This window comes from Alligator sinensis, unplaced genomic scaffold (assembly GCF_000455745.1).
Source record: "Alligator sinensis unplaced genomic scaffold, ASM45574v1 scaffold872_3, whole genome shotgun sequence".
Taxonomy (NCBI): Eukaryota; Metazoa; Chordata; order Crocodylia; family Alligatoridae; genus Alligator; species Alligator sinensis.
In genome coordinates, this window is record NW_005842137.1 from 1,689,941 (window position 1) to 1,705,309 (window position 15,369).

At 45.5% G+C, this 15,369-nt stretch overlaps 1 protein-coding gene across 4 annotated transcripts in view; it reads right to left on the reverse strand.

Annotated features, from left to right (window-relative positions):
• Positions 1 to 4,574: 4,574 nt before the first annotated feature.
• The window catches only part of LOC102381144 (patatin-like phospholipase domain-containing protein 1), a 13,146-nt gene continuing 2,351 nt past the window's right edge, over positions 4,575 to 15,369 (reverse strand). The window contains exons 2-7 of one of the 4 annotated variants that reach the window (XM_006025276.1): positions 12,438 to 12,670; positions 11,618 to 11,678; positions 10,875 to 11,005; positions 8,964 to 9,024; positions 5,462 to 5,530; positions 4,575 to 5,031 (exon numbers count right to left, since the gene is read on the reverse strand). In XM_006025276.1, the coding sequence (XP_006025338.1) occupies positions 4,916 to 5,031; positions 5,462 to 5,530; positions 8,964 to 9,024; positions 10,875 to 11,005; positions 11,618 to 11,678; positions 12,438 to 12,670 (671 nt within the window). In that variant the 3' untranslated portion in view covers positions 4,575 to 4,915. Of the gene's footprint in view, positions 5,032 to 5,461; positions 5,531 to 8,963; positions 9,025 to 10,874; positions 11,085 to 11,612; positions 11,679 to 12,437; positions 12,671 to 15,369 lie in introns of all 4 variants that reach the window. The other 3 variants (XM_006025273.1, XM_006025274.1, XM_006025275.1) reach the window with 3 other exon arrangements.

Below are 15,369 nucleotides of genomic sequence, written 5' to 3' on the forward strand. Positions count from 1 at the left end.
GCTGTTTCGTGTCTCTCTGAATGCTGCAATTAAATTAACCCCTTAGAGAGGTGCTAGTCCTGCAGCAGGGGCTTCTTTTGGTCTGTTACAGAATACACTCAGGGGAGCTTTTCTGCCTAGCCCAGGGAGTCTTACCCAGAGCTACTGTCCAGGGGCTGTACCACTTAGGCTAGCCAAAAGCTGCAGGTGCTTGGTAGGAAGGCCTGCACCAGGGGTCCATACTGCTCCTTGTTGTTGCTTTCATCTGCTGGGGTTGCCATCAAAGTGACAAGTACTTCTTACTACTGGGGTTACTACCACTGTTCCTCACCCCTGGGGTTTGCAAGCCCTCCTTTTTAGAGCCTGATTTGTCCAACAGCAGCGTCAGGTGTGAAATATGTGAAGGCATTGGACAGACTCATTAGAATCCAAACTAATTTTTTTGTTGTTGAATTTCCTGGTGGCAATTAATGCATAGCTTTACTTAATATTCCAAATATATTTAGTGCTGGCCCACATGGTACCACTTTTTCCCACATCTGTGGTTGGAATCATTTAATTTTGGAATACCCCTGGTCAAATAAAATAACTGGTGATGAGATCCCACAAGCAGGGCATGCATTAAAGCAAGCAGAAGAATGTGCTTTAACTGTGAATACCTGAAATCTGTTGGGACTGGAATGACTATTTATACTGGAACAACTGGAGCTTATGACAACACCCTGGAAGATATAGAGCAAAACGAGCAGTTTTTTTTAAGTAAATGAGATTCCCCCATGGAAACACGTAACTACAACGATGAATTTGGGAGGAAAAACATTTAGTTTAATGTGCACTCTGCTTACCCCAGATAAACCAGGAAGCAAAACCTTTAACAAATTAGTGATAATTGTCCTAGAGCACCTGGCACCCAAACTGTTGAACTATGCAGAAAGAACATATCCTGTTTGCTATGCAACTTCTGTGTAGCACCTACTGTTCCTTCACAAGAAGTAAGGAGCAGCACAATATCCTGGACTCTGTATTTCATGTATCTCTTGGAGAGAAAAACAATGCAGTGTTATAGAAGGGGGATCTTTTTGAAGCATGCAGTGGAGCTGTGCACCGTAGCTGGCCCATTATACTTCTCATTGCTTACCAGGTGTGAAGGGAGGAAATAGGCCACAGAAGAGCCTACACAGGTTCTTAACTGAGAGCTGCAAACTGTAGTGAAGGATCTTGGTACAGTAGGAAGCAACTTGGACATACATCATTCTGTCCTGCATATGGTGATATGATAGTTATAGCTGCTGGGTCAGAACAAGACTGCAGGTTCGTGACTCCTGCTTCAATATATTGCTGATGAAAACAAAGCACAGCAACTATATATGCTGTGCAAGGACCTCCCAGGGCAGTGGTATAGACCAGCCCTTAGAGGCCCCAGTTGAAACTAAAGTCCCATTGTGCTACTAGGTATAAACATAGTGAAATCCTGGAAGAGCCCAACAGATTCAGTAGATTAGAGATAGAAAAGCAATAAGGTTTAGCATGGAGGGATGGGGTTAAGTATTTCAGATGGAGAGAGAAGCTACACTTTTGGGTTGAATGGGACTTAAATCCCAACTCTGTTCCTCTAAATGAGTGGATGATAAGAACTGATTAGTAGATGAGCCATTTGGCAAGATGTGTATGGGGTCTAGATTGGGAGCTCCTCTACCCCTGCACTCCTGCCAGAGGGCTCCATAAGGTTCTTTGGTCACACTGGACCTGGGCTCCAGTTACCGCGTCGATCGTCCTTCAACTGTCATGCCAGCTTTGGGACATTTTATCAATACGTCCCATAACTCATACCTGGGATCCCCAGTAGTTCATCTAGTATGAAAATAAAGAAACATGGGTAGTCTGGCTGCCTCTCACCCTCTTCTGGCATGTGTGTCTTCATCCAGTGTCCAAGAGCTTCTCCCGTCACTTCTGGCATCCTTTTATCTCTGCCCTGGGGTGCATCCAACCAGTCAGCATTGGGACTCACCTCCCAGCTGTGGCTCATGCCCTCCTGCGGAAAGAGAGCCCATCTGAAGTGAGTCAGGGCCCAGACTCTTCTCATCTGGGGTCTTAGACTCCCTGGGGCTCAGGGCACCTGCTGAGATACTCCCAGCCAGGGCCTCTCCCTGGCAACTGCTGTTTCTTGGTTGGGAATTCTGGTGTGCAGCATCCAGGCCATGTCTCTCAGTGCTGCGTTCAGTGCTCTGGCTGCATTGTCCCAAGCCAACGGGGCTTTTTGCCAGACCACCGATAAGGGAGAGGGGGCGAGTGGAGTGTTCTCCTTTCCCAATCCCGTCACCCTGCTACACTGCCTTATTAACTTCGTGAATCCATGCTAAAGAGTTTAGCAAGCTAGCAAGATTACTTCAATGCTTTTGTTAACAAATCCAGCTTGCAAGCTTCTTCCAGTCCCTATGGCAAAATTAACAATGTGGTGATGATGCTTTGAAAACATAGGGAAACAGGAATTAAATTGATGCATCAAAAATCATACCTCTGATGCAGGGCACAAGTGTCACTTGTGTCTTCTTAACTAAACAGAACATTTTATTCTAGATCATAAAGAAAGACCAGCCGTCTTTCCTGCCCAGAGCAGGGGGACTAGACCCAATGATCTCACGAGGTGCCTTCCAACCCCTAAACTTCTGTGAATCTAATGCCATAGTATTACCATTCTGCTCCTCTCTCAGCTTTTCTCTCAGGTCTGCTGTGGAGTTCACATGTTCAGACTTGTGATTCTGGTAACATGAGCAAGGTAAAATGAGGCGAGAGAGGAAAAAGTGCATGGTCAGACAGGAAAGGCTTGCCAAAGGAGAAACTTCAAGGGAACTTTGTGCACAACAGCTGCCTGGCACACAAGCAAAGTGAGGAGGTTCCTGTCGTGAGGGCAGTGTAGAAAGGCATGAACAAGGAAGGAAAGACTGGGAATAGATAAAATGGGGATCCTGACAAGGGAGAGTATTACAGCAGAAGAGGAACATTTTCAGAAGCATGTTTCCAGCCCTCTAGAGACACTCTTCTGTCAACTGCTGGACCCAGCGTGCTGGGAGAAACAAATAATAGCATGGGGTTTTCCATCTTAATACGTGAGACACTTCAAAGTAATATTACTAGTCCATGCAGGCCTTATTCATGTCTTAACCTTTGCCTGTCAACATTAAAACAGGACTAGCAAGCTCAAAAGCGAAGGGAGGCAGCACAGCTCTGCCAATAGTTGAAGAAGGGTATTACTGTTCTAATCTTCATTGTTGCCCTGTTTTTGAAATGTTATTCATTGTGACGGAGGCCCCCACAAGCCTGGTATCCTAGCACCAAACCATGTATAGACAACAGGAATACTGAGTCTCAAATCGAAAGCCATCAAAAACTGGATACGTTTTCAGAAACAAAATGCTACTTTTTAGTGAAGAAACCATTGTTTCCTACTCTATCAATGATATTGTGTCACTGGAGGAAGTAACGTGACACGGTTAGGAGCACACGGTTAGGAGCACACTGGGCTATACCTGTAGATGGGAACTTAGTTCCCGCAGACCTCCTAGGTGACTACGGACAAGTCTCTCCACTGCTTCTCAGAAATATGGAAACCTGTGACCTAGCTGCTCTGAGATCTACAGACGAAGTTGTAAAAGAGCTCATTCTTCTTATCAGCAGGGATGCTAGTTTTCTCTGATAAAAACCAAACAAACCCCCCAATTTTGGGGTTTAAAAAAAGTAACCCAAAATCCACATTTTTCTGTGATTTTTAAAATGAAAGACCATTATGGATATAGATATAGATTAGTGGCATTTCATTTTCATCACAGAAAAATGTGGATTTTGGGTTACTTTTCCCCAGAAAGGTCCGATTGTGACAAATTGGCATTTTTCAATAAAGAGATGCTTTGGCATGGGTATAAAATAGTGATTATTAAGGCTGACACCATTTTCCTTTGAAACTTTTGACAGAAAAACGTTATACCCAATTTTGATGACGGGGTGTGGTGGACAGAATAAATTGATTGTTGGGGCTATTCTAGCCTCAAATCCAAAATTTATTAAACACTTAAGCAATACCAGAACAAAACCCCAAACAGTTTATAAACGTATCCTTACATGGGTCTTTCAAATGATGTGATAACTTGGCTGGTCAGGCATTGTCACAGTATTGGGGGCTCACAATCACAGCAGTGGGGTGTTGTTTGCTTCTCTGGCTTCCCAAGTGCTTCTTTGGCTATTTTTATACATCCTTACAACTTTTTTCCCCCCCATATGATTGACAAGCTCCCACAGGTTATGTCACAGGCTCCACCAATTGCCCCTTTATAACAACTATCCCTGTTCCTTTGTTACCCATAATCTCCCTCTCAACTTTCTTATTGCTGGATGGATATGTCATTCTTATCACCATCATCAAAACGGCTTTGATTATATCAAGGCCTGCAGGAAAGGTAGGTTTTTCCCTAATAGGTTTTTGGGGTTTTTTTTTTTAATGCATTTGATTTCCATAGAAAATTTATATATTTAAAAACTGTATGCCTGACAACACAAACATATCAGCTGAAACCAGAGTATAGCCTTTTACTAATTTATAAATGTTTCCATGAAAAACATTTGAACAACAGGACAAATTTAATACTTTATATGTAGCGTGAAGCATAAATACATGATGCTGTAAGTTTTTAATATCATGATTAGTACTTACAAACATTATTTACATGTGGAAAAATCACAAGTGAATTCTGCATGTCAAATGAACATCAATAAAATAATGCTATATCATGTGATCAGCTATTGTGTATACATTGCAGCTCCCAGAAAGCTTTTTCTAGTAATGTTTTAGAGGATGACTCGGGATGTACAGTCCTCAGTGTCTTCTTCTCCATGCCCATGAATATAAGAACTCTTCTCCCCCTGAAACTTCCTTCAGTCCTCATTAGATTTTTGCAGAATATATTTTTTGCAGATATTTGATGTAATTCCAGAAACTCTGCAAGAAGAACTCAGCCAAGGCATGCAGCAATCCAGATAAATTCCTGTTCTCCTGGGCATCTGACTCAGCAGTAGAAACCAGAAAGAAAACACAAACAGAAACCAATAATTCAAATATTAAAGCAGTGATTTATGATCTCTAAATAAATCTGTCCAAAGAAGTTATAAGAAATGGAGCTATAACTCATTTCACATTGGGCTTTCTAAATTGGGCTTTGGTGATGCCTATTGCTCTTAAGTCTCCATGTAGGTCATCTGGGTATCTAAATATGAATCACTCCTAGACACCTCCAGTGTCTCCCCATTGACTGTGTAGGGATCTGAGACACCCAAGCTAATCCAATAGAATCTCCTTTGGGAGCAAGAAGCCCAGTATTAGAGGAATGCAATGTCTAGACTTCATCCTGCCCTTGGTACATGCACTTATCTTGGGAACTACAGGAAGTTAATTCAGCTAATAAAACTAAAGAAAGAAAAGAGGATCCCTGACCTGGGAGACTGTGCTGCAGCTGCTTGTGGGGAGTCTTCTTGGGTGTTCCGGTTACCATTCCATGTTCCTCTGCCCAAAGTAACAAAAAAGCACCTGAGATTTCAAAAATACTCTGACGTTCACTGTTTGACTGAGTCACATACTGGTGCAAAGGCTGAACTATGCATAAGGATCACATTTGTGGGGGACCAGCGGGTAAAATGATGCTAAGGGGCAATCAGCATGGGTGCATAGCAGACAGATCCTGCCTGACTAACCAGGTTTCATTTTACAACCAGGTCACAAAATGCTTGGATGAAGGAATAGAGGTAGATGTTATTTTAAAAAGGCCTTTGACACAGTGTCACACCCACTTCTTATAAATAAACTAAGCAGTTGCAATGTAGATTATTACACAGTTGGGTGGGTAGAAAATTGGCTTATGGGACGCACTCAGAGAGTGGTGGTGGACAGGTCGGTTTCTATCTGGAGAAATGTAGGCAGCAGAGTCCCCCAAGGCTCTGTCCTGGGACCGGTACTATTCAATATCTTCATTAGTGACTTGGACAAGAGAGTAGAAAGCACCCTGTCCAAGTTTGCTGACGACACCAAACCATGGGGGGAGGTACACAAACAAGACAGCAGGGAGTGAATCCAGGCTGCTTTGGACAGGCTGGGGAAATGGGCCAAACAGAATAGGATGCAGTTTAACAAGGGTAAGTGTCATGTGTTGCACCTGGGGAGAAAGAATCATCAACACTCCTACAGCCTGGGAGGTACTGTTCTAAGTAGCACACCTACGGAAAGGGATCTCGGAGATGGTAGTTGACTCCAAAATGAACATGAGTCACCAGTGTGATGAGGTAATAAGTAAAGCTAACCGCACCCTTTCTTGCATTAGTAGGTGCATCAAGAACAGGTCTAGGGAGGTGATGCTTCCCCTCTATGCGGCATTGGTCAGGCTGCAGCTGGAGTACTGCGTCCAGTTTTGGGCACCACACTTTGGGAGGGATGTGGATGGCCTGGAGAGGGTTCAGAGAAGGGCCACTCATCTGGTTAGAGGCCTACCGAAAAGGTAGGCCTTTGTGGACTGATTGGGAGACCTGACCCTCTTCAGCCTCTGCAAGAGGAGGCTGGGAGGTGATCTCGTGGCTGCCTACAAACTCATTGTGGGGGGGACAACAAGAAATAGGGGTACAGTGTTTACCAGGGTGCCTGTCGGGGTAACTAGAAAAAATGGCCACAAAATGGAAGAGAGCAAATTCAGATTGGACATCAGGAAAAAATTCTTTACAGTGAGGGTTGCCAAAATATGGAATAAGCTCTAAGGGAGGTGGTGCTGTCTCCTTCCTTGGAGGTATTTAAAAGGAGATTGGACAGACACCTGGCTGGGGTCATCTGACCCCAGCACTCAGTGCTGCCCAGGGCAGGGGGTCGGACTCGATGATCTAATAGGTCCCTTCTGAACCTAACATCTATGAAACTATAAATCAGACATGAATGAGGAAGCACAGAACCGAGCCTGGGGTTACCTGGGATCTAGTCCCAGTTCTGCCCTAGAGTTCATGTCAAGTCATTTAGGGTGGAAATTTATTGCCTTTTGGGTGCCTAAATGGCAGTGTTTCTGCCACACAAGTGAGCTTTTTGATTCCATTACTCTGCAGTGCTCAGGCAAAAATGTGTACATGTACAGTGTATGTGGCCAGTAGACTGGGCAAGTACACAGCTGTGTAAAGGTCATGACACAGTAGGAGATGAAACCCCATGACTAATGGATGTTAGTGGCCAGAAGACGAGGGTTCGTGCATGTTTTAACCCCAGTGGGTAAGTGGTTAGGGCACTTGTCCAAGAAGCAGAAGATCTGGGGTATAGGGTATAGGATCCCTCCCCCAGGTTAGACACCTTCTAGTGCTCACCTTGAAGCCAGGCAAGAGTGGGAATATGTGGGTCCCGGAGGCAGTGAACAAGTCAAAGCATGTGTGGCTCAGTACAAGATTTGCTACTCTAAAAAGCAAATGTGTAACAGTGCAATACTGTGCCCTGGGCAGCAATGCATCCCCCACATGTTCCAGCGTCCCTGCTTTCTGTAACAGGCAGGGCAGAGTTTTGCTGCTGCTGGTGGGGGGGAATGTCACCTCCTGACATGCAGGTGCAGCAGCCCAAAAGCCACCGTTTCTGGTGGCAAAAATGGAGCTGATGTCTTCCCCTGCAACAGTGAACCTCCAGTTGCTGTTCCTGCACCTCCAACCCCTTTAGGCAGTGCCCAGGGCTTATGCCTTGCTCACCCACATATCCTCCTCCTCATTCTTCTGGGACTTACGCAGATGTACATGTACCTGTAACTGCCCAGCCAGTGCAGCATGTAGGCTACTAAGCAGACACCATATATGCATTTATGGTGACACTGCCTGGGTAATAATATAATCATAAATTGTGCAAAAGTGGGCTGGATAAGTGGTCTTTAGGCATATAAATAGGGATTATATTCTGCCCTCAATCTCTCTGGGCCTCCATTATCCAGCTGTAAAATGGGGTTAATAATGCTCCTCTTGTCTTGACTGTATAGACCCCACTCAAGCAAACACAGTGCATATACCATACTTTCTTGCAAACAACACACACCTTTCCCCACAAAATCATGTCCCACCCCACGCAGGGGTGCATGTCTTAGGTGGGAAGCTGTTTTCTCCACTGGAAAAGAAGCATGCCTGGAGACACAGGTCATGTGCCATACAGCTGCCAAGACAGCTGCTGCTTTTCTCCCCAGAAAGTTGAGGGGAGAGGCCTGTATTGACACACTCACAGCTGTAGCTATTGGCTGAGCTCTGTAGCTTGTGCCTGAAGCAGTGAATGAGCTGCTGGTGGGGTATCTTGGTGAAGCTTGTGATATAGAAGCAACACTTCATCTACAGAAACTACTGACAGTAAAGAACAGTCTTGCTCCTGCCTGTGCAAGAGCCTGGGGCCTAATCAGGTGTGACTGAGTAGAGTCACCCATAGCTACAATAAAGCTCATACTGGCCCCACTCCCACAAGTGATAGAGTCCAAGGAAAGGGCAAGACTCAGAAAATAGAGAGGGATTTCCTCTTTAGAAATCAATCCTAGGATATAGAAACCTAAGACACTGGTGAATGTGCATTATAGAGGCAAGGATTTTTCTGGTGGTGCCTTTTATTGGATTGACTCGATATTTTGGAGAGATGTTAGATCAGGTTTCAGACACAAAATGCCCTTCCTCAGGTCAAAAAACATGCCTCATCTATTTCCTGGCCAATGCTGCAGCCCTACCACGTGCACTGTATGTCACCTCTGCACAAGGCTACAGAGGGTCAACCTCTATCACGAGCTCCAGTTACAGGGTTTTTTGCTAAAGTTCTTGCATCTCCTGCTTTCAGGTATGAAATTCCTAAATACCAACCTTAAGGATTCCAAGCAGCATTTTATTCAGCTTGTCTCCTAAGTGTCAGTGCCAGAGGGAAAGAACATAATTAATTTGCTATGTAACCTGCATGCAGCACTTACTTTTCATCTGCAAGTAGTAAACGGTATCATGGTATCCTTTGTTCTGCATTTCACGTATGTTCTGGAGAGAAAAACCATTCCAGGCTCATAAAATGGAGAGTTTTGGGGTTTTTTTGTAATGTGTAGAGCTTTAATAACTAGAAAGACGGTAATAGGTGACTGCATCTGAAGAGACATTTTCAAGGGCCTAAAATGGGGGCTAGATTTTCTCAGAGTTGCTGCTGTTTAATAATGCACCTCTTGTTTGGACTGTATAGACTGTATGTTTCTCAAAGGGCATCATTGTTTTGGTGGTACAAGATTTTTAGCAATATAAAAGTAATGAGTGCTGTGGGCAGCCACAGGTTCAGAGACCCTTGGCTGGGGAGAGACCCCTTGGCCACAAAGCCGTGCTCTCCAGGGCAATAGCTATGTACAATCACTCTATAGTATAGCTCCCCCCACCCCCAGCCAGCTCAGACAGCCTCCTGGGCAGCTCAAAAGCCCAGTTAGTCTCAGGCGCCCCAGCAACCTATCAAGTTCCCCATCTGCAGGCAGCCATAGATGGCAAGGGTGATGGGGCTTCTGCTGCCACTGCTGAGAGACCACTCACCCTTTCAAGGTCCCAGTATGCCTGCAGCCCACTGTTGGGTCCTGGGATGCAGGCACACCAGGATCTTAACCTGGCTTGGGAGCCAGATCACAGCTGACCTGTGATCTGACTCCTGGGCTCCATGGTAGGATCATTATTAATGGTGCCTGCAACCTGGGAGCTGGTTTGCCAGTCTGGAGGTTCTGGGAGCTCGCCCCTGTGTAAGCTGTCAGGGAACCAGCTGTTCTCACTCCCTCCTTTCCCTTGGAGGTGGGAGGAAAAGCAGAGCACTGTGGGATTGGGGCACAGGGGTATTTCTATGACAGGGGTGACCATTGTATCTGACCTGCAGGGCCCCTAAAAAATTTAGAAAATTAATATATATCTGCCCCTGGCTGCCTGTCATGTGGCCCTCAATGGCTTGCCAAAACTCAGTAAGCGGTTCTCTGCCTGAAATAATTGCCTGCCCCTGTTCTATGACCTCCTATCTGGCCAGATGTTGAATGTGTCCTAGCATCAGGATGGCATCCAAGCCTTCCCTTACATATCTACAAGAGCAACATTACGACTCAGAGTACAGTTCTAAAGATATTACTGAACTTGTACACTTCAACTTCACTTTCACTAACCAGCACTTCCTCTAGACCATGGGTATAGCTATAGGCACTAAAATGGCCCCACAATATGCTAACCTTTTTATGGGCCCCCTGAAAGGAGAATTCTTTAAGAACTACACCAAACCCATGCTATACCTAAAATATATAGATGACATCTATCATTTGGACCAAATACCTGGAATCTTTGACTGATTTGCATCACAGATTTAACAATCATCATCCCTCCATCAGACTGTCTCTGAAATACTCCAGCACCAACATTTCCTTTTTAGATACCAGGATCAATATCCAGAATGGTGAAATACAAATCACCATATACAAGAGACCCATGGACCAACATGCATATCTATTGTAAAAAGAACAATTTTTACAACTTTTTACTTGGTCGAATAAAAGATATCATTTCTACCTGAAGAACCTTGTCTGCCTATGTCCTTAGACCAAGATGGCTACAACCAACAACCCTATGGAAATAGATGCAACTTTGAAATAAGAATTCAGGCCCTGCTGGCTCACTGGGCTCACCTTTCCTGTGCTTCTTTTTTCCCCCCACATATCATTGTTATCTTGAGCTAATTGGAGCCCTCAGATAATCTGCAAAGGGCCTGATAGAAGCATGGGGGACATTCTTTGAGGCAGCTCTTGAGCTGGAGTAAATTGGGCAGAGCTCCAGGAGCTGTGACTAGTCGCACCAGACACAGCTCTGTCCCTAAGACTACTTACCAGCCATAAAGGAGGAAATATGCCATAGGAGATCCTGCACAGGTTCTCAACTGAGATCTGAAAACTGCAGTCAAGGACCTTGATAGAGTAGAAAGCAGCTGGACAATCTCTTGGACATATGTCATTGTCCCCTGCAAATGGTGATACGTAAATTGTAGTTTCTGGGTCAGAGAGAGGTTGCAGGCTCGTGAATCCTCCATCAATATATCGCTGAGGAAAACAAAGCACATGTTTTAGGAGGACCCTCCCAGTGCTGTGGTGTAGACCAGCCCATAGAGGCCCCAGTTGAGACCAGAATCCCATTGTGGTACTGGACACAGACATAGTGAGAGCCTGGAAGAACCCAGCAGATTAAATGGATGAGAGAGAAAAGCAATAGGGAAAAAGAGCGGAAGTCGTATGCCCAGGGCAACACAGCATCTTAATGGTAAATCAGTGATCCGCTGACTGTACTGCCTGTTATGGAAAAGCTGGTAGCAACAAACAGCACTTCAGGGCTTTCCCAAGTCACAGCCTCTGACTCAGAAATATCATCAGGAATGTATTGCAAGGCAACAATACATTGAGGGGGTTTAGGGTGGAGATATGGGCCAGAATGTTTTGGGTAGCAAGGGAGAGCTCTAGACAGCAAGAGTCCAGGAGGTACACATCATCCCTGTCATGTCTGGGAGTCCACAATGTAGCCCAGGTTGATGCAAAAACTCTTATCCCCCCGCAAATAGCTGCCAAAGAGCTTACCACACCTCGGAAGGAAGGAGGGATCCATCCCCAAATAACCGGAATAAAGCAGCTGCAGAGCACTGCCTACAGCCAAAGGAGAGAATAAAAGAGTAAACACATTTGTAGTGAAAAAGATGGGACTGGTCTTATTTAGTGCTTTGCATTCCTCATTTCAGAGACTGAGAAACTGAGCTGATAATGTGGACACACAGATGCTATTTGGCTAGCTCAATGGCGATTTTTGTCACATGGACACAGGAAAAGTGTAACATGGAAACAAGAGAGGTGTCACGTGGACAGGTGCCCACAAAGTGGAGGTACCATGGCCAAAGTAACTCAGCGGATCAGTGACAAAGCTAAGAAGACAATCTATGTGCTTCTATAGATGTGCAGACTTGATTTATTGAGTCTGCTGGAGCACAGAAATTACCTTGCTCCAGCAGCCTCCTGTGTCATGTGCATCAGCATCCCCATGCTGAAAAATGGGGATGGGGCACTTTTAACTAAAGCTCCTTCGATGAACTAAAGTACTCCACTGCCTTTTTTCAGTGTGAAGGATGCTGATACACATGAATTAGACAGCAATGCTAATTAGAAGCGTCCAAATGTCAAGTGCCCCCCTGCACCTCCTGGAGCACATGTAAAAATGCCCTATGATTCGTGTGGCTCCAGCTGTGCTTTTCCATGAAACCAATGCTGGGTTCATGGTTTTGCACTTGGCCCATACTAAGATCCACTAAATATGGAAAAATTCAGCCCTCCTGATAAGCACACTTACTGTTCTAACTCTGGGATTTTTATCACCTTTATTCCAAACTGCAAGGAAAACAAAGTCTGTTTTACCTGAATGACCTCCTCCTTTGAGCAGAAGTCTGAAATTACAACTTTCTGGCCATCTGGCAGACGTGTGAGACCAATATGAAGTCTCCCTGAGGCCAGCTGGTGACAGTTTTCAGTCAATCCTTTACGCAATCCCTTTTCCAAGAGCTTAAGGAAATGGAAACGTGGAGAGTAGGGGCCGAGGAGTGATTTCTTACTTTTTTCCATTACCTCAGAGTAAATTTCATCCACAATTTCTAAGGTAAAAAAAAAATTTCCATTATAACCAGTCAAGTCTTGACCTCTGCTCATGAGGCCCAGTCAAGTCAAAGGGAGTTGTGTGCATGTATCTGACACGTGGTTTGCTCTCCCAGGGATTTCTACTTAATCCGAGAACAGATTTACAAGTGCTTTCCAGGTCTGGGGACTCCTCAATCTACATTTTCACTGACTACCTGTCTTGTATGCATACCAGCCCAGCCTGGCTTCTTTACTTTTCATTCCATCCAGGAAGAGCACACACCAGCTGCTGAAACTTCCTTAGCCTGACGAAGGGTTTTTGAACCCGAAAGCTTGCTTAATAGTTGTTTTCCAACTATTTAAGTTGGTCTAATAAAAGATATCAGAGTCACCCAAAGAACCTTGTCTTCCAGTTCTGGGTGTCTTCATTTCTAGAAGCTCAACTTGAGACAGATTGTTATAGATTACTGCTATTGCAGCAATGCCTGGTGCGTTAGCCATTCTCCAGGTCCTACAGCGTAAGGAGCTGCCCATGGCCAAAAGTTTCAGCCTGACTACACAAGATATAACATCACGTCCTTTCTGATCAAATTACCACTCCTTTACCTCCCCTTTCACAAGCAATCATGGGGCAGTTTCTTCCATCTGGACCTGAAGTAATGCAAATGCTATTCCTCAGTAACGTCTTTGTTTAAAAGAAACCTAGGCATCTCCTTTGCTCTCGGGACCTTCTGCCTCTCTTCCCTTAGCTACGGTGAGTGGGTTGAGCTAGTCTCAGCAGCTCTCCTTTCTATGTCAGTCCCTGTAGGAGGGAGGGTCTCAAGCCTAGAAAGACACGAGGATTGCTATTGAAAGCAGCTCCCAGCAACACAACTAGTACTGACTCTTGCAGTGGCAGACTTGGAGGCCCCCTCCCCCTAGCAGACCTGGTAGGTAGGCTGAAGATAGTGTGGGGAATGGTGGGACTTGTGGCTGGGAATCATGTTGGCCTAGGTAAAGTCAGTGTGGTGAGATGGAATTGGAGAGAAAATATGTGAAATAAATAAAAGCCATGGCACTTTGAAATAAGCCTCCAGGCTGAACAGACTATTGCTACTCCCATTTGATCTTGAAAACTAAGCTGTCCAGGGCTTGGCTATTATGCAGAGGGGAGAACTGTTTCATAATCCCAGGTGCCACTGATGGGAGCCAGAAGTGCAAACAGAGTCAGGCCCTTTGTTCTTAGCATGTCTGGGTGCTGTGTGTTGGAACTATGTGCCCCTGACATGGCTGGTTTTATTCACAATAGGTCTGATATACTCAGAGGACACCACAATATTTAGTGCTTTCTTATGGCGAAGTTGGACAGTTTATTCAACAGAAGCAGGTGAACAATTTGTCCCAAGCATAGGTAGCCATAAGGCCAGTGGAATCTCAGTTTCTGTAAGCAGTGGCATGGAGGGGATTGGTGTCTGGCTAGTATTGAATCCAGCTGCCTTTTTCCTCCTAAACCCAATGGCCAGATACTCATTTATAGCTGGCTCAGCAGGGGCAGAGAACAAGACATAACTCCCAAACAAGACCTGTGGCTTTAGAGTCACACTGTCATGCCTCGATTGGTAAGCCATCACACTCCAAATGACTGGAGGGTTGCTTGAATTCTCATTTATAACCTTCTCGCATCCAGCCTGAAATTCCTAGATGAAGGGCCAGATGAATGCCTGGCAAAACGAGTAACATACACAGAGTACAACTAGGAATTAAACTGGTCCATCATGTCCTAACCCTGGACAGCAAAATATGGGTGTTCTAGTACTTCCCACAGTGCCACTTGGGAATATAAAACAGTTTCCAAAAAAAACCCACAACCAAAAAACCATACCAGGGGAGCGCTCTTTAGATCAGGGCTTGAAGACTTAGCTGGGATCCTGACTTCATTATTGTGGATGCCATTCATACATATAATATAGGCAGAGGTGGTCTCTGCCTCTAAAACCTTGTGTCCTGAATTGACAATGAGAAAATAAAGAAAACCCCTCCACTTCAGAGACTGTTGGTATATAACCAGGACTCTTGGCAAACTCCTTTGAAAAACTCAGCCCGAGTAACTTGCCAAGGCCAACACAACCCATGTGACAGGGCACTTATTGAGCCTGTCACTTTAAGAAGGGAAGAAACTGCTTGAGGAGCAGCCTGCAGGTGTGGCAGGGGCCAATTAGAGTCACTTGACCAAAAATGGGGCTGGGTTTGATGCATATAAGCCCAGGGCGTGAGTTGGTCAAGGAGTCTAGCCCTGAGAGCCACAGGGAGAAGAGCTCCTGGGCAACATCTGAGCTGGGGGTAAGCATCTCTGGAGGTTTGCATAAGAGACTCAAGGAAGGTACAGAGGTCCCAGATGGCCCAGAGTGAAGACAGGTTTATAGACCATGGGGAGGGGGCAAGTGTCAGCAGAGCCAAGGAGCCCAGAGGTCTGTAGCCCAGGAGGGATGGGTGTCAACAGAGTCAGGGAGCTTGTAGATCTCACTGGTGCAGGAGTGGGACCAGGGTCCAGAGATGGGCCAAAAGCCATGGAGGGCTGCAGCTGGAGACTGCTGGAGCTAGGGGAGCCCAGGAGTCTTAATTGGCCTAGGAATGGGGCCTGGACCCAGGGGGCCAGTTAAAGGCTGGAGGTTACAGCTGGGTCAAGGAATCTGTAGCCCAAGAGGGGTGAGGCCTGGGGCTGGGAGCCCATAGCCCA